Source organism: Maylandia zebra, linkage group LG13 (assembly GCF_041146795.1).
Source record: "Maylandia zebra isolate NMK-2024a linkage group LG13, Mzebra_GT3a, whole genome shotgun sequence".
NCBI classification, from domain to species: domain Eukaryota; kingdom Metazoa; phylum Chordata; class Actinopteri; order Cichliformes; family Cichlidae; genus Maylandia; species Maylandia zebra.
In genome coordinates, this window is record NC_135179.1 from 5,499,455 (window position 1) to 5,524,532 (window position 25,078).

A 25,078-nucleotide genomic window follows, 5' to 3' on the forward strand; every position below is an offset into this window, starting at 1 on the left:
ATTTCCTATGTTACTCTAGTGATACCGAGATATCATAGTTCAAATGCTACCTTATGTCACATCCCTTTACAGGTGGCACTGCAAAAAACACGTCGCTGATGCAAACATGCCAAAAGAGTTTGCCATCCTCTGCCCCTTTTTGACATTAATAATTTATCTTTTGACTACTCCTATAATAAGTAATTTAAACTTAGATTTTTAAAGTTAAAAGAAAAACTGGTGTACACAGCAGAGTATATTGGTTATTACCTCTGCAACTGGAACTATATTCAAGACAAGCTTTTCAACCACCCTCTGGAATTCATCTAGGTCTTCATCTTTGGTGGAAAATGAGGTGAACCTAAACAATGCAAATGCATCTGTGTCAATGCAGCCGCTTAAATATCAATAAATAAATGGCTGCATCTCTTCCATTTACATTAACAAAAGCAGATGTCTTACCACCATCTTCACTGTTCTTCCATCTGACTTCATTTGACTAACAGACACTCAATATTCATGTGCTTGACAGCCATATATTGATGAGAGCAGCCATTAAAATGAGGTTAACCACCCTGTCAAATGGACTGCTTTGTCTGCTGTTCTGTCTGCTCTCAGTTTTTGCAGACGCATCCAGATGTAGCTCACCGGGGTCGAGGTTAAAAAGTCAAAATGAGATTGCAGGATCTCATTAGGTAGCCATTGACATTCCACATCATTCTAGTAGGAGTCACTTTAATCAGAGAGAAAATGCCCCACAGCACGACCCTCTGGTGTAAGCTGGCAGACCATCTAATTATCAATTAAGGAAATAACTGTCTGTGGACTGAATGATTAATGGTGGTAAATTGTAATTGCACAGAGCTTCCATTGGGTGGCAAAAGCCTAAATATTGCATCTTAAGCTTCTGTGTTTTCTGGCTGGTAACTCACTCAGTAAAACTTTTATTTACCCATGTACTCCAAATTTATTATTGATCAGTAAGTTTAATTACCCAGCTAGAAATGGAAGAGCATGGCAACCTTGCTCAAAGCCCTAACCCTCAGCTTATCTAATCTTTGTGTTGAACAGACCTCGTCTATGAACCCTTATTATGATTGTGACTTTACTGTTGGACCAGTGATGAGTGGCTGTCCTCTCTAACAATCCTATAGCTAACTGGGAGAAAACTGCAGCCATTTTTTTTTAATCAAAAAATGTATTTGTTTCAGTCTGGTGGTAAAGAGCATACTTAAGCTGAAAAAGGCAGCATTAGATAGGTAGGTATCCAGGGAACAGGATATGATGAATGTTATAAATAATAAAAATAAAATAAAATGCATGCAACAATCATGCAATGTCTGTTCACCGCTGTTTCAGTAGGCATGATCTGATTGGACTGGAATGTAGCATTACCATATTCTATACACTAGAGGGCAATATAAAATCACTTTTGGGACAAAACTTTGAATACCTTTTTTGCACGTGTTTGTGAGTAGTTACATTAATAAGAATCATATTTTTTTATATAACTTGTTGGTGTTATAAGCAAGGATTAGACACATGGAAAAAAGGATTCATACATTTTAATAAACTTGTTTTTTTTTTTCTCAGAAATGGGCACAAAAGTGTAAAGACCAACAGAAAGAAAATATTCAATCCACACATAGAAAAACAAATATTATCCAGGGCTTAGTTAAGACTCTTAGGAGATAAAGAAGAATAAAGACAGCAGGGAAGCAGAAACTAACCGTCTGTAAATCAGCATCTTTGTTTTTGAACATAAGACAAACAAGATAAACTTTGCAAATTATCAGCGTGCCTAACCTAACACTTCTCAGCCCCTTGGCTGCTGTCCAGCTTCTGCAATTAAAAAAGAAAGGAAAAAAAATAGGTTTACAAAGAACAAATGTGACAATGACAAATGTTTTGCAAATGAATAAAGATATGCATTTTAGCTCATGTGTTACATTTGGAAGTTTGCCCACAACTACCTTTCAAAACATCTAAACAAATTTGACAGCATCTGTGTATGACTGTCATGCTAAAAAAAGGGAAAAAAATAAATGGAATAATTTAAATAAAAGCCACCAACTTGAATTTCTGAGCTTAGTTCCTCTCGCAGATGCTCAAGTTGTCCTTCTTTGTGTATCTCCAGCTCCTTCCTCAGCCTGGCAAGTAAATAAAACCACGTCAGTAACAAAACATAACATTTGGATAAACTTCATTTTTGCATGTAGAGTTTAAACTGCTTATTTTTTTCCGGTATATTGTTTTTATCATTATATTTACTTTTGCTTTGTTATTGTGTCCAAAATAAAAGAAATACATAACATAATACAATTTTCCCTCTAGTATTTATAATGGTGGGAACACCGAATCCACATGCACAAAATATTTCAAATGCTTTCTGAAAAACAACAAAATGAACACAATAGCTGCCATCTGTTAAACAGATTTCCCCTGAAGTCTGAGTTTACTTGACTGTTTGACATTTCAGATGAATGTTCAGAGCGAGGTGTTGTAACTATATGTGCAACATAAATCACAGCGTTTGACTCGGTGACTGTTTGTTTGCACAAAAACAATTTCACTACTGGATTAGGACTATGGTTCAACTAAGGAATTTACAATTTACTGTATCCCAGCATCCACTGACAATACATTTACATGAGTTAAAAACTGATGAATTATCTTGAAAAAGATCCTACCAATCCATTTTCTGCCATTTATCTGGGTCAGCAGGGAAAAGTGTGGGCAGTCTGAGCAGAGATGCCCAACCTCCTGCTCCCCAGCCACCTCCTAGGGGGACACAGAGGCATTCCCAAGCCAGCTAAGAGGCATAATCTCTCCCGTGCGTCTGCTCTTGGGCCTCCTTCTAGTTGGATATGCACAAAACACCTCACACAGGAGGCATGTTGATCAGACGCATACCTAAAACGGCTCTTTTTGATGTAGAGGAGTAGCTTCTGTAACCTAACCCTGTTCCAAATGACTGACTCAGCTGCATTTGAATAAAGCACCAAATCCACACTTTTAAGCTTAAATTTCAAAACTTACACTAACTACTGATCTTATCTATTTCTGATTTTATCTGTTTTGATTTTATATACTGTTTTGTTTGTTTGTTAAGCTTAAATTTCAAAACTGATTTTATCTACTGTTCTGATTTTATCTGTTTTGATTTTATATACTGTTTTGTTTGTTTGTTAAGCTTAAATTTCAAAACTGATTTTATCTACTGTTCTGATTTTATCTGTTTTGATTTTATATACTGTTTTGTTTGTTTGTTTGTTTGTTTGTTTGTTTGTTTGTTTGTTTGTTTGTTTGTTTGTTTGTTTGTTAAGTGGGTTTAGAGCTCTGGGTAGCTCCCCAACTGGGTCTAGACTGGGTCTAGAGAGTATTTTAAATTCAGGGAATTTAAAATAGAAAGTAGCTCGGCCACAGAAGGACTGGTAGCTCCCCTTACGATAAGGGTTCAGATCGCGCGAACAGGTGTGAAATGTGTGTGTTTAGTTAGTTTGTTTGTTTGCTTGTTTTAATCAATTTTAAATCATGCTTTTTATTTGTTTTTGTTTCTAATGTCTCTGTAAAGCACTTTGAATCACCTTGTTGTTGAATTGTGCTATACAAATAAATTTGCCTTGCCTTGCCTTGCCTTGCCTTCTGTAACCTAACCCTGTTCCAAATGACTGAACGCCTCACCCATCTTAGATTCAGAGCTATGATGAGGAGAAAAATCGTCCATGATACCTCACCCAGGACAGGGTTACCAGGCCCCACACTGGCCTTGGGGAGGCTTTTGCCAGTAAGCATCTACTGGCTCAGCTACAATGAGTCACTGGGGTAACCCTCGCTCTGGTGCTCTATGTATCAGGCAGCGTTCAGAGGTGGAAGCCTCAGAAGTCCAACGCCTTGTTGCCAAAACCGGTAACAGATCATTCTGTGATCAGCAGATCCTGCATGATGTAACCTTTGTGGCACACTAAGAAAATGAAGCCAGACCGAGGGACTGCAGTACTTGATAAAAGTGACTAAACCGCATGAGGCATAATTGTGCGCTGTTAATTCAAAATGTACACCATGTATGACAAATGTCACAGCTGAAGAGGAGGAGTGTAGAGACAAGCACAAACACTCACAGCCTAAAATGTTAGACTCTGCGGCTCCTCCACAAAGCTGCAGTCAACACTGCATTCTCCCTGTTTTGTGTATTTAGTAATGTCTCCTGGAGCTTGTTCCACAGATATAAGGATGAACAGAAGACCACGAGGGACGAATTTCTAAGTATAAAATGAAGTGACAGCAATAAATCAAGTGTAGCAATTTCTCTCACACCAAAATCATTCAAATGGAAATTTTTAAAGGCGGGTTGGGTGCTTTAAAGTGCTAGGCTGCAAGTGAGAAGAGACATAAAAGATGAGGACACACAGATGCAGAAGGAATGCGTCAATGAAAGAAAGAAACATTTTGAGACCAGCAGAAAGCTTTTTAGTCTGGTTAAAGCCGAACTACTGATGTGCAAATTCAATTAGTAATTGGAAATCCAGACTTTTTATTTAGCTCAAATATGTATACGCACTGCTTAGTTCTCTTTTTCTAGGAAATCATAGCTGCTACACACACATGATATTTTTTTACCCCAGAAGAAATATGCAGAATTTTTCACTCCACATATTTAAAGGTCACGTTTTCTTAAAAAGTAGTTTTCCTCAGACTCAGAGTTGACGTTTTAGTCCCATCTATGTTCTGATTTATAGAACTTTCTATTCCTAAAAATGTTGCAAGAGCAGATTTTTTTGGACAACATTTTCTAAATGATAAAAAGAGAGGAATTAGACAGATGACGCCTTATCTGCATATTCAGCCAGGGTCATATTACTTTGTACTCGTAGGCAGATTTCGTCTGCAGCAGGTGAGTCATCCATCCACACATGCACATTTTCAAAACAAACACAGACGACAAATATAAAGAATAAAATATAATTAGAAGATAAATCCAAAATCACTGCTTTATGTAGGATATCAAAAACTATCATTTGTTCATCTGAGTGATGGTCACAGGAACAAAGCTGGTTTTACTGTGTTTATCCAGAAGAAACTGAAGCTCATAATGCAAAGGATATGCGTGGTCAGGTAAAGTCTAACATTAACAGAGTCATCTGCATACTTTTAAATGGTCCTGCTTCCACACCCACTCTGATACAGGACACAAAGGGTAGGAGTGAAAGCACGCAACCCAGTGTGACGCCAGTCCAGGGGCAAAGTCAGGAATCCAGCCCAAAAGATTTTTGTTCATGTCAAACTGTTTTTAAAAGTCTGCTGATTAAAACATGGAGGTTAAATGTGGTGAAGGCCGAAGAAAAATCAGAACATTTAAGAAAAGTTTGAACACATAAAACAACAACGATATAGAGATTTTCATGGGACTATTTTTTATATTTTTTAGTAAATGGACTGGTTCTTAAATATCGCTTTTCTACTCAATCTGAGCACTTTACACAACTTCTTCTAAACACTTTCTATCTAACATTCACAGTCTAATAGATGCATCGGAGAGCAACATGGGGTTAGTGTCTTACCCAAGGATATTTGGCATGCAAACTGGAATCGAACTGCCAACCTTCCAGTTAGTAGGTGACCTAGTCCAGTGGTTAGCACCTTTGGCACAGTAACAAGGTTCTGGGTTTTAACTGGCCTCTCAGTGCGTAGTTTGCATGTTCTCCCTGTGGCTGTGTAAGCTTCCTCCCACAGTCCAAAGACATGCATGTCAGGTGAACCAATGATCTGAATCTCTGCTAAATTGACCATATGTCTGAATGTGAGTGTAAGTGGTTGTCTGTCTCTCCAGCCCGAGCCCCCATGCGACCATGAACGGGAAAAAATGGAGAAATGGATGGAAAGATGGCGCCTGTGTGTTTGGCATGCCGTCTATCGCTCTCTTCTATTTGTTTTATTTTATTGTTTTTAGTCAATTTTGTGCAACATGTCAGCCCTGCATTGTTTTATGATCGCCAGACATTATTGGAAATAGGCTCATCTACCCAAGCTTTAGCTCGGTTTGGAAATGACAACCAAGGCTTTCTGCCTCCCGATTTGGAAGTAACACCACCTCACTGGTGCTCCTTACCATTGCCACTGGATGTGCGGAAGCGACGCAGGAGACGAGGTAACCGTGGAGGTCGCCTTGTCAAACTGAGACTCAGGATCTCTTGTTTTCCTCATGAGCTTCGCTCAATTTGTCGATCCTGCCCGCTACTCTTGGTGCCGTTGCGTGCTTTGGACCCGGTGGACTCCTGCTTGGTTCCTGTTGTGGGATCTCTCGAGAAGGGTTCTGCAAAACCCTCTCCTCTCCGACATCTGCGTTGGCGTGGAGTGGACCAAACAAACCTCCGACCTGTGGATCTGGTTGTTGCTGCCTCGGAAGCTCCCGAGCCAATTCCTCTCAGGTTGGGATTAATTAACGCCAGATCGGTGGCAAATAAGACATTCATTTTGAAGGAATTTTTCGCTTCCCATGCACTGGATTTTCTTTGCTTGACTGAAACTTGGATTCCACCCGGTGAGTTAAGTGCCTTTTCTGAATTACTGCCGGCTGGTTGTGCCTTTTTTAGTGTTCCGAGAGTTTCTGGTCGCGGAGGAGGGCTAGCTGTTGTTTTTAAGGCACATCTTGACTTTAAGCAGCTATCCCCATCAACACGCCACACCAGTTTTGAACTCTGTTTGTGTGAACTGGGCCATTCGTCTTCGCTGTTGTGTGCGATTGTTTATCGGCCCCCAAAATATAACAAGGAGTTTTTATCCGAGTTCTCAGAGTTTCTTGCTGACTGTGCATCACGGTATGACCAGATCCTTTTACTTGGTGATTTTAATATACACGTCTGCTGCCCGGGGAAGCCCCTGGCTAAGGACTTTCTGGACTTAGTGAACTCTTTTAACTTTATTCAGTCTGTTAAAGGTGCCACTCAAGAACGTGGTCACACACTGGACTTGGTTTTATCACATGGTTTATCTGTCCAAAACGTACTTGTCGAGGATGCGGTGTTCTCTGACCATATGCCTATTTTATGTGATATTGTTCTTTTTAATCCTGTTCTTAAGCGTGCTGTACCTGCTCGATGTTATCGTGCTTTTGGCTCAGATACTGCCGAGCGGTTTTCCATATTGTTTGACCAATTTATTTCTTATCCTCCTGAGTTGTCCATCTCAGATGGATTAGTTTCTTTTTTGGATTCTGCTTGTAAATCTGTCCTCGACGCTGTCGCTCCTTTTATATTCAGACAATGCAAGCCAAAGGCTAGTCCTTGGCTAACTGATTTTACCAGAGCCGCTAGAAAAGAATGTAGAAGATGTGAAAGACGGTGGAAAAAAGATAGGCTGTGCGTCTCTATGGAAGCTCTTAAGCCTAGCTGGAAAGTCTATCAGAGAGCAGTAAAGGCTGCCAAGCACTCCTATTTTTCTCAACTTATTGCTGCCAGCTCGCATAACCCTCGTGTTCTATATAACACTATAAATTCTGTACTTAATCCGGAAGGCTATATTCTTTTGCACTCTTCTGCGGTTATGTGCAATAAGTTTCTTAATTATTTTGTGGAAAAGGTTGCTAGTTTGAGACCTCCGACTCTACCTATTGCTGACCCAGCCATGCATGGTTCTTGCTCAAGTCTGTTCTCTGCTTTTCTACCAATTGTTTTATCTGATTTAGAGAAACTTGTGTTGAATGCTAAACCGTGTGGCTCTCCAAATGACGTTGTTCCTCCCCGTTTTCTTAAAAAGGTATTTCCTATCATCGGACCACATATTCTGAACATTATTAATACTAGTCTTTTGTCTGGTCAAGTACCTAGGGAATTTAAGCATGCAGTCATACATCCTTTACTTAAGAAACCAGGCTTAGACAGTTCAGTCATATCAAATTTTAGACCCATCTCTAAGCTTCCCTTTCTTAGTAAGATTCTGGAAAGGATTGTTTATACTCAGTTGATGGACTACTTGAATGACTCTAAATTGTCAGAAATCTTTCAGTCCGGCTTTAAGCCATTCCACAGCACGGAGACAGCCCTCGTAAAAGTTATGAATGACATCCTGATAACGACAGACCGTGGTAAATATGCAGTGCTGGTCTTGTTGGACATGACAGCTGCATTTGACACTGTGGATCACGATTTGCTGATCTCCCGCTTACAGCACGGTGTGGGAATTACTGGTTCGGCACTTTTGTGGTTAAAGTCCTATCTTTTAAATAGGACATTTTGTGTTAAGTTGGGGTCGGCTTCATCCTCTGTGGCCCCTCTGCTTTGGGGTGTTCCACAGGGATCTATTCTTGGGCCATTATTGTTTTCATTGTACCTCTTGCCTCTTGGCGCGATTTTCCGAAAGCATAAAGTGCCATTCCATCTATACGCAGATGACTGCCAGCTCTACTTACCTCTTAGTCATTCTGATAGTCTCCCAACTGGACCTCTGCTTGACTGCCTTACTGATGTCAAAGCATGGATGGCAAACAACTTTTTAAATTTTAATGATCGGAAGACAGAAGCAATCGTTCTTCTCATACTCTGGATGTTGATCTTGCAGCTTTGACTTCCCAACTAAAGAGTTCGATCACAAATCTCGGAGTTAAAATTGATTCTGCACTCACCTTTGATGACCATGTAAACGGGATGGTAAAATCAGCATTTTATCACCTCAGACGTTTATCAAAGGTTAAGCCTTTTCTTTCCAAGCGTGACTTGGAAAGCGTTATTCATGCCTTTATTACCTCACGTTTAGATTATTGTAATTCTCTTTTAACAGGGGTTGGGCAGGGCACTTTGTCACGCTTGCAATTAGTGCAAAATGCTGCGGCACGATTTTTAACTGGTAGAAGAAAATTTGATCACATCACTCCGATTTTGGCCTCTTTACACTGGCTTCCAATTGAATTCAGGATCCGTTTTAAAGTCCTTTTATTGGCTTTTAAATCTCTAAATGGTCTGGCACCTGTTTATTTGTCTGATTTGTTGAAGCCCCACGTCCCCACTCGTTCCCTTCGGTCAGCTGAGCAGTTGCTGCTTTCGGTCCCAAAGTCACGGCTGAAACTTAGAGGAGACCGAGCGTTCTCTGTTGCCGCGCCGATGCTTTGGAATAACCTTCCTCTCCATATTAGACAGGCTGCATCAGTGCCAGTTTTTAAGTCTTTATTAAAAACCTATTTTTATTCCCTGGCTTTTAACTCTGTGGGTAACTGACATTTTTATTTTATTTTATATATATATATATATATATATATTTTTTTTTTTTTAAATTTTTAATTTTTTTAATTTTTTATTGTTTTTTAACTTTATTGCTATGTCTGGTTTTATTACTATGTGCATATTAGTATTGTACAGCACTTTGGTCTACCAGGTGTGTTTTTAAAGTGCTATATAAATAAATAAATGATGATGATGATGATGATGATGAACCATTTTTTGCTATTGGGGACATAATATTAAGTCCTAATCATGTGTAAAAAATGCATTTACAAAAATATAATGAATGGAAGTTGTGATGATGATTTTATTGCCTTAATATCATTAAAACTGGGCAAGTTTCACTGTGATATGTGTAAACTGAAAGTTTTAACGTGCTCTGCTAGTGTTTGCTTAATTAAACCTAAGATTAGAATAAAAGGGAGAAAGAAGCTGTTACTACTGTAAAGTTTTAAAAATTAGCACTTTTGCAACAATATCTTGGAAGAAATGTAATAACAATGACAAGTTTTAATCAAAGCAATCACATAAAGTATATCAGATAAAGACAGATCAAAAATGCACTTGAACGTAATCACATATGTGAACTTTATGGACTGCTGCTCCTCAGTTACAGACTGAAACAAACTTCTTCTTGTGCCTTTGAAAGCAGTCTGCGCTTATGGCAGCAGAGTTAATATTTCACACTATAATTTCATAAACATACAATTGTGTTACTCAGTTCAGTTTGTCTCTGATAAACCATTGGACTTTGATCCACGCAGCGTGACGCCTTGGCTGTGATTGAACTGTTATGGCAGTTGTGGAGGATCCATACTGAGCTACACCTGAATTGAAGACGAACGAACCGTTTCTGCTTTTATTGGAAGTTAATGAAACAATAAAACAGCCTGCCTAAAATTGCATTTTCACAGTTTGAAAACCAACAGACGCGTTTTAAACTTTATACTTCTCTCTGGAACTTACAAATCCGATTTTTAAGGCGACCAGGCTGTGCTTCAATCGACGCAATAATGTCCCTAAAGCAATACTCATTTGGCATTTTGGCTGTTGGTGGTCTCTGCTGGCTTTTACTGGAACTCTACAGAGCTATGACATCTTTAAATGAACACTCATAAATAATTTGCCAGTAATATGTCAGTGAAGAAAATCCGACACATAATAAAATACATACAGCTCTTATATAATCGATTCCAATCACATAGGTGCATATTTCAAGTATCTTTCTATTGTGACAGTGTCCAGTCTGCACCAGCAGCCACTGTTTTGCACACTGAACACTTTTTAAATGACTCTTGCACTCTTTCAAATTGACATGCATTCAATTTCCAACAATCAATAAGCGGAGAGTTAAATATGCGTTTTAAAGAGACGCTGCAGTGGCTAAAGACAGGATTGATGGTTTCAGTTCAGAATGGATGATCATAAGAATGGCTACGACAGGAGGGGGTGTCTCCGCCAAAGCTACATCCTCAGCACTTCCCGGGGCTAATAAGCCCAGCGGTAATGAAGGACCTAGTATGTTTAATGAGGCTGATGGATGAACAGGACATGCCACGCACATGCATGATTTAAGATGATACTAAGACAGAGAGAGTGAGAGAGAGCGAGAGACAAAAGGTGGGCTAACAAAAAAAGGAAGCGCACATGAAGATTAATATATAGAGAAATATAAATAAAGCACACCAAAGGGAAGCAAATGTTTTTTTACATGCCCTTATTCCTTTCCTCTTTAATATCTTTATTTCAAAACCTGAAACAAAACTGATCCGTGGTATTGTGGAGAGGACATTATCCAAAGTGGCAGCATCAGCAACAACAATGACCCTTCCTTCCTGGAACACTATTGATCTCCAACCTTTAATTAAATAAAGGACGTCTCTCAATGTAGCAACAGGGTGAACCTGTTTCAATACGTTTCTGTAGGAAAGAATGTAATTTATGCCATGCATCTATACTGTATACTGTCCATCTGTACTGCAATGGGAGCACATCTCTGTCCTAAATGTCGTTCCGGGTGCTTTCTGCCGCTTCTTTTTAGTGTTTAGTTTTATATTTAAGTATTCACAATTCTTGTATTTGTGTGCGTAAGGAAGGGAATGCGTGTTTGTGTCTGTGGGTGCCTGTTTGTCTATGCCTATGTGTCAGGTCAGGTCTAAGACTCTTTCTCTTCTAAGCACATCTCAGGTTACCCCAGTGCCCCAACCCGCCATTGCGTTGGTGGTTCCCGGTGTCCGGGGCTGGGTGCTCGGGTGTGTACTGGTTTGCTTCCTGGCAGCCGCTTGGCATGGCATGCTGTCATTTTTTTTTCCTCTTTTCTTTTCTTCCCTGCTATTTTTTTCTCAGTCTTTATGTTAACTCTCTCTCCAACTTCACTTTCTTTCTTTTTTTTTTCTTTTCCATCCCCAGTCTTGTCAGTTATGGTCGTAATAATCCAAAATAAAGAAATCCTAATAAAATTCTAATAAAATATAACTATGACGCAGACCACTGTTGGCCTTTCTTTGGCCTTCAGACAGCAATTCTGATTGTTACACTGTCAGACAGAACAGGGGAAAAAAATCCATGTATATATTTTTCTTGTACTTACTGAGAAATAAGAAACATTAAGACATGTAGCTTTACGGCTACAGCACAAAGTAAAAACAGATTTAAATTACAACAACAACATCGTTAGAAAGATTTGAATGGAAATATGAATGAAAAATAGAATAAAGAAACTGAAAAGCAAAGACAGGCTAAATGAAAACCACATGGATCAAAGGCTATGGATTTCAGTTTAAATATCTTAGCAGGATGAACACAGACTGATTATTCAATGGAGAAGGATGTGTTGGTACAAAATGTCCAGACAGGAACTCCATGAATAACCATCTGACACACTAGAGGTTAATCCGAAAAATCAGAAACAGCAGGAACTATGGGAAACAGTATGACATATCAAGGAACTAAATCCACAGGAGGTGACGTGGAACTGCTCATGGCTCAATGAGACACGAAAAGTAAACTAAAATTAAAGCAAACGACTATCAAAGTAATACGGGAAATAACTAAAAGGGGAGCACTAACAAAGTGACAGAGACTTTACTACACATGGGGAGCACAGGGGAGGCACGTTTAACTGACAGAACAAATACTATAAACACCAAAGTAACTGGAACAGAAGCACCAAAGTGACAACGCAATAAATAAACAAAGAATCAAGCTAAAGACGATTATTCGTCAACACAACTTAGGAGTTCAAAAACAGAGAACCCAGGGCTGTGACACCCACATATTTATAATTGAATACTGAACTGCACCGATTAACAACTATTAACAATGTAATATAACGGACAGAGAAAACAGTGAGCACAGAGGGATCTTGATGCTTAGCTTTCCTACATGTGAAGCACGAGTTTGGTCCTCTTTCAAACAACCCATATGGAAAAGAGATAGTAAAAACTTATATGTGATTACTCATGAAAGTGGCCACTTTCATGAGTAAATCATATAAGGCTTACATGATTTACTCATGAAAGTGGCCACTTTCTCATTACTTTCATATATTTTTTTAGTAAGTATCCAAAACATACAAGTTTCATTATATAAATTTTCACGGGATCTTATATCTGTTTTCACTCTTATATGCTTTTCATACAAGTCTCACACAAGACAGATACAAACTTTATAAGATTTATATATATCTTTTCCATATGGGAAATGTCACTTTTAAGCTGCTATATTCATGGAAGCTAAGCTCAGAAGCTTTCTGAGAGTGTTCAGGTCATTTTACACTGAAAGTGTCCAAGTGACTTGGCTAACTGTAGCAACTTGTTAACAAGTAGCTAATGTTAGCTTTTTAACACCAACTGAACACAGGATACTAAAACAGTCATCTAATGTTCTCAAGCAACTCGTCAGCCCTCAATTTTATATTGTGCTGTTGACTGTTTTCTCTGGCTGTGAAAATTACTATGATCAGTGCCTCCTTTTGTTGTTATTTAGGCCCTGATAACATTTGATGATACTAACAGAGTTCAATATGTCATGCTATAAATGTCACGGTCCTGAGTCTGGTGACTCAGTGTTTATGTTTTTGTTTATTAATATTATTTGATTCAGTGATTTCTGGTTATACTTTAGTGATTTTTAGATCTTAGGTTTTGTTACTGTGCCTCCCTTGTGTTCTCTGTGTCAAGTCAGTTATGTTTTCTTGTCTGTTCTTTCCTGGTTTCTATGTTCGTGCATCTCCTCGGTCTTCTCTGTCATCCGTGTCTCCTTGTCAAGTCTGCGTCTGGATTGCCTGTTTTGTATTTCCTGTTTTACTTTGACGGTCTCGTGTCCTGTGTTCACTGTTTTGAGTTTAGCTTCCACCCTGTCTCGTTTGGTCAGATTAGTCACAGCTGTGTCTCCCTCCTGTTTCCAATTCCCTCGTCACTTCCTGGTGTATTTAAGCCCTGTGTTTTCGTCTGTCCGTGTGTTGTCATTACCTTATGTTGCTGTGTGTCTTGCTGTGCCTTTTTGGTCCTTATCACTAAATGGTTCTTCTGAGTTTCTAGTTTTAGTTTGTAGTTCCAAAGTTTCTATTTTTATATTTATATATTTCTAGTTTTATTTATGTTTTCTTGTATTGAGTTTTGCACAGCCATTAAAGCTGCCTCCTTCAGTTAAACCTTTCGTTTCAAGTCCTGCATCTGGGTCCTACATTCTGCCTGCCACAGCACGAGTCATGACAATAAAGCTCATACCCACTAGAAGATAAAAGAATGATGAAATAACTGTATCTGACAAAGCAGTCTCCCTAAAGTTTCCGACATCTTCAACATCTCTCTGAGCAGTGCCGTCGTTCCCACGTGCTTCAAGGCCACCACCATCGTCCCCGTGCCCAAGAAGTCTTCTGTGTCCTGTCTCAACGACTACCGTCCGTTGCACTTACACCCACCATCATGAAGTGCTTCGAGCGGCTCGTCATGAGACACATCAAGACCCTGCTGCCCCCCTCACTGGACCCACTGCAATTTGCATACCGCCATAACCGCTCAACGGACGACGCCATCTCCACTGCACTCCATCTTGCCCTGACACACTTGGACAAGAAGGACTCACACGTCCGAATGCTGTACATAGATTTCAGCTCAGCATTCAACACGATCATCCCCCAACAACTGATCGGAAAGCTGAGCCTGTTGGGCCTCTCACACACTCTTCACACTCCTGCCATCTGAAAAAAGGTACCGAAGCATTCGGGCACACACATCCAGACTGTGCAACAGCTTTTTTCCACAAGCCATCCGTCTCCTCAGCAAAAAGGGACTGACTGATACACACACACACACACACACACACACACACACACACACACACACACACACACACACACACACACACACACACACACACACACACACACACTATCACTCAGGTTAACTCAACTACCTCAAAACATTGAGACTGGACTGACTAATCAACACAAGCGCAAACACACTGACCTACACCACCAAACCATCGTACACACCAACCTGTAAATGCTCTTTTGCACAATATTATTACTGGACTTTTTGCACTAACTTCTGTACTTCCTAATTTTTGCTGCTACACTAAGGAATGTTTACTGTTCCTCCACTACCTCAACTCATCATCACAAAACCTTATTATTAAGTTACGTTGTGTTTTTCTATCATTCTGTCACTTTGATGCTCTGTTTGCACATTTGCACGTGCGCTTTATTGTCTGCTGTCTGATAACAAAAAAAAAAGTCTTCCTTAGATAGTTAGATAGTTAGTTTTTTTTTTTTTGTTTTTTTTTGTTAATTTATGTTGTAATTTATGTTAGGTCAGTCTGTCTTGTCTCTGCTAGCCAGCTAACTAGGCCTCTTAGTTAGCTAGTTTAGTGTTTTCTGTTAATTTATGTTGTAAATTTATGTTGCATGTAGCACCTTGGTTCCTGGAGGAACGTTGTTTCGCCTCACTGTGTACTGTTAAACTGTATATGGTTGAAGTGACAATAAAGCCAACTTGACTTGACTTGACTTGACTTGACTTTGAGGAGCCTTAATGGTAACAGATTCAATACTTTTCATTTGCTTTGAAAGTCAAAGAACTACTGTTAGAGAAATCCAAACTATTGAAGTGACCTAAAAAAAACAGACTTCTGTGTAACATGGTTTTCTACATGTGACATGTATGAGTGTGTTTGAATTCCTTTATAGATTATTCCAGTTAAAGCCACAGACAGCAGACACGAGATCAGACTCCATTTTGGCACCTCGAGCTAAGCACTTTGTGAAATGCGGTGAGCAGAGATCGATGGGAAACTGCAGGCTCCTACTTGTAGATTTCAAAATATCCATCATACCCTGATTTAACATCTATTTTACTGTAAATGCAGCAATTTACTAAATGAACATGATGCATTACTATGCCCATCGTTTATATACAGTCTGTGGTTAAAGCATGATTTATTATTCCACTAAAACCAAAGCTGATTAAACACTTAGCTTGAATGCTAAGCTTTACACTGTCATCATTAATAAATATATCAATCACAATAGCCTCAGTTGGTTGTTTTTCTCCAGTTGCTGACAAAATGAAATAAACTCCAGATCAAAGCCTTAATTAAACCAAATGGCCTTAATGTGCTGTTATTTACACTTCTATGTTTGGACTCTACCCAGCAGGATCAAGACGGAGAAAAAGGCAAGACAAGAACTGGGTTTACTGGTCTATTCAGCCCTTCTTGGTATGATCCAGATCTCCCATTTGTAAACAGTTTAATTTAAAAGCCAGAATGCTTGGCTCTGCAGCATTTCTTTCGTCTGTCTTTTTCTTAAGTACATTTACCGTTGTAAGAATGACCAAAGCTGATAATACCACTACTGAGATGGAATTTTTTGCAGTTACACTAAAGAAAACCACAGGGTCCTGCAGAGAGGGGACAGCGGTTGTGCTTCTGAACACCGAGTCCTCCGACAGCATTCACAAAACAAAATTCTCAACTAATTAAAAATCACAGCTGCTCAGCAAGGAATGTTTAAAACGCCAGGAATCTCTGTGGAAATATTGTTAATGAAATGCTGAGAAGCCTAATGCTGTGTTTTTATGTAATTCTGCTCTTTTATGTCTTATTTATCTGTAATATTTACTGTGTTGGACCTCCCAAAGATTATTCTGTGACATGATGTAACTGCAAGTAAATCTGGTACTGTAGATTCCATCTATGTGTCCAAATGCATAAACCTGCCTCAGCATCCAGACAGTTATCCAGCACTCACCTCAGACAGGAGCTGTCAGTGAGAGGTTTCTGACTGACAAGCTGGCTCTCCGATCTCAGAGATTCTGTCATTGCTTCAGCCTCACTCAGCTGCCGATCCAGGTCTGCAGTCAGGAGTAATAAATCAAACATAAGACGACGTCACTCAGGGAAGACAGACACATGCTGTAGCTACACGGTTAAAACAACAAAACAAGGTTTGGATTATACAAAACTACAACTGTTAAAGTTTCTTATTCTAAAGGGACTGGTATGGTTGTGTGTTGGTCCTACACAGAGCTTGCAGACTGTCATGCAGCTGTGTACCCTCACCAAGAGGGCAGTGCCAAAAACAGCTATGTGGGCTACGCTTCTGTGTTTGTCGATCTTTTAGTTAAGCTCCTGCCACAAAGAAGACCAAAGTCATGAAAGACAAAGAAGTTCTCTGTAGTGAAGTGAAACTAAATGTTAAAAACAACAAAAACTGTCCACTGCAGCCAGTCTGTGCTTCTCATTCTCTCATACATACATGACTTACTCATGGAGTAACACAGTTCCTGTCTTGAGACCATATCATAACTATATTCTATATCTGTATTCTATATCGTCATGATATGGCTCATCAATTTTATTCCTCTGTAGTAGCTACAGCTACAGCACCCTTGTTCTTGAAAGCCTGAACCAGTACACCACTTGTTGGGTTTATCTAGGCACAAACCCCGCTGGAACACGAGACCAACAACTGCACGACAAAACAAGGCAAGAAGGCACTCTCTGTGTTTGTGGCTCGCGAGGGAAGTCAATCAAAGTTGAGGAAAAGATTCCTTCACCTGAACTCGACCAACTTCAACTGATTCCTTCGCTACAGTTATTTTTATTGTCAGCAAGCAATCATTCATGAATATGCAATTACAAATACACGTGACATTCTTAAAACAGGCATATCTGAGCAACATCAGTGTCTGTATTCTGTGTGTGTGTGCAGGTGTATGTGTGTGTGTGTGTGTGTGTTTCCAGCCATTCTATACATAGACATATGACCTTTCAGTGAACTTAAATTGTATGCAGAAGTAAGCATCTTGCTAAACTATAAAAACAGGAACTTGCAATAGGTCATATCTCAAACTCTCAAACTCACATTTAAAGGTGTGAACTCTGGCACTTTTAAACAGAACAGGACAGTCTGGTTTCAAAAGCTATAATAGAATTATAACATCGAGACTGCTTCCTCTCATCTCATGGTACACAAGTGCACACAGAATCTTATCAGACCTAATAAGGATATGATTTTTATCAGCATACGAATGGATATATATTTCTAAGGATAAATGACAATCTTAAATGATTAATTCTGACACCACTTTTCTTTCCTCAGACATCCTCTCACTCTCTAAGACTTTGTGAGGTTCTGGAGAGCTGACACAATCTCTCATGTAGCTCAGCTCCATGCCTCCACAGGTATGTCATCTGTACCAACTACCTTTCCACTCTTAATCTTTTGATGGTACGTTGAATTTTGTTACGTTCTTTCTCTCACTTCCTGTTTTAATTTGTTGTCCGTTTTCTTACATTTTATTTAATTGCTAACTTTTTTCAGTCTGCTGCCAGTTTTCTTTCACACCTGTTCTACATCAGCCAATTACTCACCTGTGTATTCGTGTGTGTTCACTTTCCCATTGGTTCCATGCCAGATTGTCTTGTTGGCAGTCAAGACTTCCAGCCCTTTCTTATAATTCTAGTATAAGCTTTTCTTCTTGCTTTGTTTTGCCAGTGTCTTTATTTCATTTTTATTATCTTCATGTACAGACTGGTTTTTGGACTTTGTTCTGCCTCACCTTTTGGATTTTATGTGGTAAAACCCTGGACAGAAACAAAGTTGTGGACTTTTGGATTTACTTTGACATGGAATGTTTGGCTCCTCTTCTTAGAAAGGACTTATTACAGTATGTGTGTGTACAGCCTCCTTAACTCAGATTTAAAAAACACGGCAAGCACACCCGCTCAACCTGTTCATGGAGCCAGAAATATGTTGTAGAAGATCTAACATCTGGGCTCAAGATTAAACTGCCTTGGCAGACCAGCTGAATTATAAAATAACTGCTGGTCTGGGTTAAAGGCTGTGTGAATGCATGTGGAAAAATTAAAGGAGCTTACAGAGGTCCTTTTAAAAATATGGCTATGGTCTGTTTTGCATAAAATGAACCTTCGCTGCTCACCTTCGTCGATATCATTCAGACTCTGTAGTTCAAGCAGGAGTGCTCTCTTCTCTTCTGCAATGGAGCTCATGTGACTGTTTGTGCAGCTCATCAACTCCTTCTCTAAATTATAGAAGAGGAAAAGATAAATCTGCAAAGGTTCTCATGGATTGAGTAATAATCACCAGAAACTCTATAATGAATGTATACTGCTGGACAAAAATACAAATACATAATGCAAAGGTTGTCATAGGGGCCACAACCTGAGTTTAAATCACTTCATATTAGGCCTGTATAAGAGCTGTTAGTTATCCTAACGATTACATTAAAAACATGAACACAGTGTTTTTGTTTGGCTGGTTTCAAACTGTCAAGAAAACCTTTGTTACATTAAACTTGTTTTCTAAAACCTTTTTTGATATTTAACCTTTACTTTACCTTTGTGTGGTTAAATATCTAACCACACTTTAATAGATATATATGTTCACAGCACAAGTATTAATAGTGCAGCAAACGCCAGGTGTTTGAGTGTGAGCTTATATAATTATTATAAGTCCTGAGCTCACTAACCAACTTAACACAGATTATACTGGAATCTTGGGTGTTTAAACAGATATAGTTTCTTGCATTTCTATATTTAGCAGGCAACTGTTATACTACTATGAGATGTCTGGGCTCATACACAGTAGATGTAGCAATTATTCATTTCATTCAGGACCACTTCAGTCAAAAGAATATATCTGTACCTGAGCTGAGGTGACGCAAAAATTTCCCCATTGTGGGATCAATAAAGTCTTATCTTATCTTATCTTATCTTATCTTATAAAATGATAAGCTGGGCAGGAGGTGGGATGCAAAGCAGCTTGCAGCTGTGTGGCAACAGCTTATATAGTATCCTGAAAATCTTACAGGACATTGATCTGCAAACAGAATATGTAGAAGGGTATAGGGCTGTTCGATATAACGATATATATCGGATGACGATATAAAAACATCTAGCGTTTCATTTTACACTATTGTTTGTTTCGTGGTGTCGCAAAATAAACTGTTTACGACAATATTTGTTCATCGTTCTGATGGTCACTGTAGTGGCTATATTAATTTCTTAAAGTTCTCTCTTTCTCTTAAATGTAATATAACCACATTACTGATGGACAAGCACCTGTTTTTATGCGTTGTCATTAGCAACAGCGACGGTAACACCTTCGCGTGTCCGCTTGTTTATGTTCCACTTAAACCTTTCACAATAAAGCTCAAGATCCTGTTGAAACTTTTCAAAATAAACTGAATCACGTGAAAGAGCAGATTATTTACGGATGAGAGTAAAAAAGCGCCGCCAGGTGCTAAAAAAGAAACCTTAGACCCAAACGTTAGAACAGGCTTTTCCCCGCAGCACGCCATGTAATAAATACAAAGAAAACGGCGGCCGTTACAACTTATGTCTAAAAATGTATAGTTTCATGCATTGGTTAAAACACTCGGCTCCGGGTAAAGGATGCGCAGCTGGAAACACTTCACGCAAGTCGAGCTGCCTGAGATTCACAGAATTTACAAAAAATGTTAAATTTTTGTGATTTATATCGTTTGTGATTTATATCGTTATCTTATATCGGGATATGAGATTTTGGTTCCCAACCAGCAGTGAGCTGGCAATGAGATCACCTGATCTGCCAAATTAGGGCTTTTTACTTGCGGACTAAATCAATACTCAACTAGACCTGACATGTTAGTGACTATTTACAGATAGCTGGTGGCTGTAAAACAAGCCCAAATAATCCCCCCCTCCACCACCGTCCTTGACAGATGGTTTGCAGTGTTCGTGCTGAGATGCTTTCATTGGTTTTTGCCAAATAGGGTGGTGTGCATTATGGCCAGATATCTACAATTTGGTCAAAGGACATTGATCCTGAAGTTCTTTAGTTTGTTCAACTTTTCAAGCCCTTTTCAATGCCATAGTCTTTAAGATAAATCAGGACACCCCTCCAAAATAGGCATAGCTATTCAGTCGTTTTCTAATTATACTGCCATGAACTTTAACATTTAACATGCTAAGTGAGTCTGAGATGTAGCTGTAGGAATTTTAGCTGTTTCACTAAACCAGCAGTCCCCACCGGGCTGCGAGAGTTGAGGCTCGGGTGTGAAATTTATGGTTTTAAGGGTTTTTATCGTTAACTTGGTTTCTCTGGGTCTTTTCTCATGTGTTATGAATTAATCGTCTTTTTTTATGTACCGGTACTGGTTTTATTTTATTGTTTTTATCTGCGACACACCTTAAAGGCCGTTCAGTGAAAATATTGTCAGACCTAAACCAGTCCGTGGCTCAAAAAATATTGGGGACCGCTGCTCTAAACGCTGCACGATCTGACCTTGGCGTGAATTTGTTGGGACATCCATTCCTGGGAAGATTATGGTAAATGTTCCAAACGAGCAAGCTGGCAAAATTTCTGTTTTTATTAAGGTGGTCACACTTGTTAATGATGAGTGAATCAAGTGCATTTCTTTACTAGCACCTCGCTGCTACTCACTCTCTTAACTCCCACAGAAGCAGAAAGAGTGTGCTGCATGGAGTCCTTGAAAACGTTCTTTTTCATGAATTATAGGCATTGGAGATCTATTTTGCCCATTTCTAAAATAACTAATAATTTCTAGAGCAGCATTCAGGGCCACATCTGTTTCATGTAACCTCTGTCTTCCCTGAAAACACTACAGTAAAGTGTTTTACAACCTTTGTGTATCGATTCCACCTCCTTCTCCAGATCCAGGAGCACAGTGTGAGTTTGGCTCTTGAAGACTGTTTCTCTGTTCGCCTTAAGACTGAAGTCACTGTTAAACCTTGAGATCTCTTGAAGGAAGTTTTCCTCCTCTTCTTTAGCCACCATCTTTATCTTGGTCTGGTATGAAAAGGAGGATCATGGGAAATACTTCTAACAACAATATTAACAGACCTTGTGGTACTACAGACTTAATGTTACTGTATAATTATGATAACATTTGGAAAAAAAAGAAAATCTTTGCTCTAAGAGCTTATTGTGTAGAATGCAGAATCCCACCATTTTTGGTGGGATTCTGCTTCTAAAATGAGGCTCTGATTTTACATTATTTTTTACATAACCTAGTTTAATACCTGTGGAATTTTAAACAAGCAATTCTAAAATGTCAAACTCAGTTTCTACGAAAATGCAAACATCTCTGAAGGGTACCACTTTTTTGATCTGTGTTTTCACTGATTAATTGATCGGGTCATTCTATATAGTACTGTGATTCAATCAAGAAGTTAAAGCTATTAAAGCTGAAGAGGTATCCATATTGGATACAACCTGTCTAATTTGAGAGATAAGTATTGATCCAGGCTTCAACCTACTAGATGATCCCTGAGGTGGTTCTTCTGACAGAGCAGCTCTTCAATTTGCTTTAACATCTGGTTCTCATATTTCTTTGCCAGGTCACACCGCAGCCTCATTGCAGACAACTGCTGAGCCTGAAGCATAAATACAGGAGATGATCAAGACACACATGCTGACAGACAGATGTACAGCGAGGGAGATGGATTGGTGATGCTTCGTATGTGAGCAATATCACTTGATACCAGACGGGGTGAAATGAGATCAAAGTTCTAGTTTGGAACAATCAGTATATACTCTATACCTGATTATTAGAGACAGACATAATAACTGGAGTTATTTTGAAACTGTAACTAAAAACATCCTGTTTCGTTAACTAGTTCAGCAACAATTCAGGTTTCTTTTTAAATCGATATCATAAACATAAAGAAAGAGCGATTATGTAGGAAGGTAGATTCTTGCCTTGGGCATAACTTTTGGTGTAATTTCAGTCTGTTTCTTGAGCTAAAGAGGAGAAAGTAGCTTTGCTTTTCTTCTGCTGTAATACTAAAGTGCAGCATGTTTCAGTGAGCACAATCAGCTTCCAAGTCCTATAAACACTGTAATTATCTTAAGACAGCTCTCATAAACCATAAGACCTTACATCATGAGAGCTGTAAACACACTGTGCAGTAAACACAGCTTCCATATCTGCATAATGTAAACAGTCTCAATAGTAAAAAAAAAAAAAAAAAAAAGATACCACTGCCATGTGTTTCAAATCATCAGTAGGGCATGGTGTGATCCTTGCAATATTTGTGAAAAAACCAAAGAGCCTCTTTTTTTTAAATTATTTTTAATGGGGCATTATATCTCACAAACTAAAGGTCTCAGTAATGTTATTTGGGGAAATTAGCCATTGAATGTAGAGATTAAGTGTTCTAAATCATAAACTAGATCAGCTCCTCAATATGGCATTGTGCTGCTTTGATAGTTCAATGTCTGCTTTTTTTTAATTAATCAGTTTCTATTCATATTTTACAATGTGTGTGTTTTTTCAGTTTTATAAAGGTGATGATGAGTAGAATGGCCTCTTTCCTTTTGGAAACCACAACAAATTAAATATTAATTATTTTTGTTATACATACACACGTGTTATGTTACATCCCAGGTAAAACATTCCAGGAACAACATTTTACTAATTTTTATTAGAAAATTAATAATATGGGACCTCTGAAATTTGCACTGAGCTGTGTAAACATAAAGCTGTTATGTAATAAATCACAGTACCATGAAACAGACCAATTTACAGGGGCTCCTTCTAAAATACAGTGCAACAAGTGAACACTTTCCATCACCCTGTGACATGATTTTACAGCTAGTGTGTAAATATTTAATAAACACAGTTCAAGATCATTTAAGACATTATATATGATGAATTTAAGCTCAGTAAACTACGGCTACCATCACACAAAGGGTTATTTGAAGAACCAAATGGTTTATATCTAAAATCTAATAAATGTGAGCATCTTAAAAACAGTGCTATGGCTTTGCCTCTGGTCACAAAATATATATAATTCACTCGTTAGCATCAACTAGCAACAGTTTCACCTTTTCATCAAGTTCCTCTTTGCTCTTTCCATACTGCTCAGTGACACTCTTTATCTTCTCATTGCATCTGATGATGGCTATTTTGACTAAAAAACATTTTTGAAAAAACATCACATGATGCAACATTAAACATTAAAATACAGTAGCCTGTATAGATACATATTTAGCATTGTCACTAGCGTTTAGCTGTTAGCTTATTTGCTAGCTGAAGAGTGATAATTAAGCAAAAAAAAAAAAAAACATTCAGAGAAATAAACAAAACTTACCATCCTTGATTTTTTGTGTCTGTTCTGCTAACTGTTGCTCAGTTAAAAGAATTTGTTGAAAAAGTGTGTCCAAACTCATTTTGGCTTAGTAGCTGGGTCAATAAACAGTTAGCTAGCAGACCATCTAACCTAAGGAGGCTAGTTTCTGTCAGGACAAAGAGTCTGAATGACTGACTTAGCTCATTATAATTGTGACATTGTTGCAACATTTTTTAATTAGTTTTTTGTTGTTGTTGTTGTTAAACTTTAATTTGTATTTGTAGTTCAGTATATTTAGCTTTAGTTTTAGTAGTCATAGTTTTCAGTCAGGAGTCATTACTTTTATTGTGTCCTTAAAATGTTTGGTTTTAGTTTTGCTTATTCAGTTATTTTAAATTAAATTTGACATTTGATATCATGATATTGACATTAAATATTATAAAGATTGTTCCTTTGAAAATAAATCAATCAATCTTATACTTTATGCTCTTATACTTATAGATTCTATATTTGGAAAATCCCTCCATTATAGCAGTACAAAATCTGATGAAATACCGCTACTACTAATAATAATGATAATAAGAAGAAGAAGAAGAAAAAGAAATGGTTTTATCACACACACAATAATCAGTGAGTCACATTACTAGACATTAGTTCAAGTTCAGGAAAGTGGACATGAACAAGTGGACGTTGCACAGTTGCAAACATGTCCTAACACCAGGCAGGACCCCACCAGGCAAGACCCCATGGTCTTTCCTGGTGTTGTAGACTCCAGCCTCTATTGACCTTATACTCAGAGCGTGTTCCATTGCTGCTATGATTAGTGCCTCTGTGCTGTCTTTCAGTTCAGCTTTTTCCAGCCCTTGGTAGGATTTCTCAATATCAGCCACTTCTTCTATTTGCCGGTGTTACATACTGTGCTCCTCCAAGAGGAGGAACCATCATGAAAGGACAGGCCCCTGCACAGTATGTAACACCCACAAATATCATCATACAAATAGACAAACTGGTAAAAGCTAACATACTGAACATAGTTGTGGTGGTGGACAAGCAGAAAAACAGCTATAATGATAAATGTAGCAATACCAAATGATAGCAACATCAGGAAGACGGAACATGAACATGACAAATACCAAGGGCTCAGAGAAGAGCTCGAGAAAATGTGGAGGGTGAAGGTAACAGTGGTCGCAGTGATAATTGGAGCGCTAGGTGCAGTGACCCCCAAGCTAGGCCAGTGGCTCCAACAGATCCAAGGAACAACATCCAACGTTTCCATCCAGAAGAGC

At 38.6% G+C, this 25,078-nt stretch overlaps 1 protein-coding gene across 2 annotated transcripts; it reads right to left on the reverse strand.

The window, feature by feature from the left end:
• Positions 1 to 1,535: 1,535 nt before the first annotated feature.
• LOC101463646 (coiled-coil domain-containing protein 172) lies at positions 1,536 to 23,987 on the reverse strand. 2 transcript variants are annotated; one of them, XM_004553541.4, is made up of 8 exons: positions 23,814 to 23,987; positions 23,548 to 23,633; positions 21,978 to 22,094; positions 21,342 to 21,507; positions 18,638 to 18,739; positions 16,444 to 16,546; positions 2,054 to 2,129; positions 1,536 to 1,821 (listed from the first exon to the last, which is right to left on the reverse strand). In XM_004553541.4, the coding sequence occupies exons 1-8, from the start codon at positions 23,890 to 23,892 to the stop codon at positions 1,786 to 1,788; spliced, it is 765 nt and encodes a 254-aa protein (XP_004553598.1). In that variant the 5' UTR covers positions 23,893 to 23,987; the 3' UTR covers positions 1,536 to 1,785. The 2 variants fall into 2 exon arrangements, with proteins under 2 accessions (XP_004553598.1, XP_076747442.1); XM_076891327.1 differs by lacking the exon at positions 23,548 to 23,633 and having other exon boundaries at positions 23,814 to 23,967.
• Between the last annotated feature and the right edge of the window lie 1,091 nt (positions 23,988 to 25,078).

Excerpts from the sequence above, each read along its gene's own strand:
- LOC101463646 (XM_004553541.4), bottom strand. The coding sequence starts at position 23,892 with ATGAGTTTGGACACACTTTTTCAACAAATTCTTTTAACTGAGCAACAG. Across the intron at positions 23,634-23,813 it reads GACACAAAAAATCAAGGATG|TCAAAATAGCCATCATCAGA; the intron begins GTAAGTTTTGTT and ends AATGTTTTTTAG. Across the intron at positions 21,508-21,977 it reads ACCACCTCAGGGATCATCTA|ACCAAGATAAAGATGGTGGC; the intron begins GTAGGTTGAAGC and ends TTTTCATACCAG.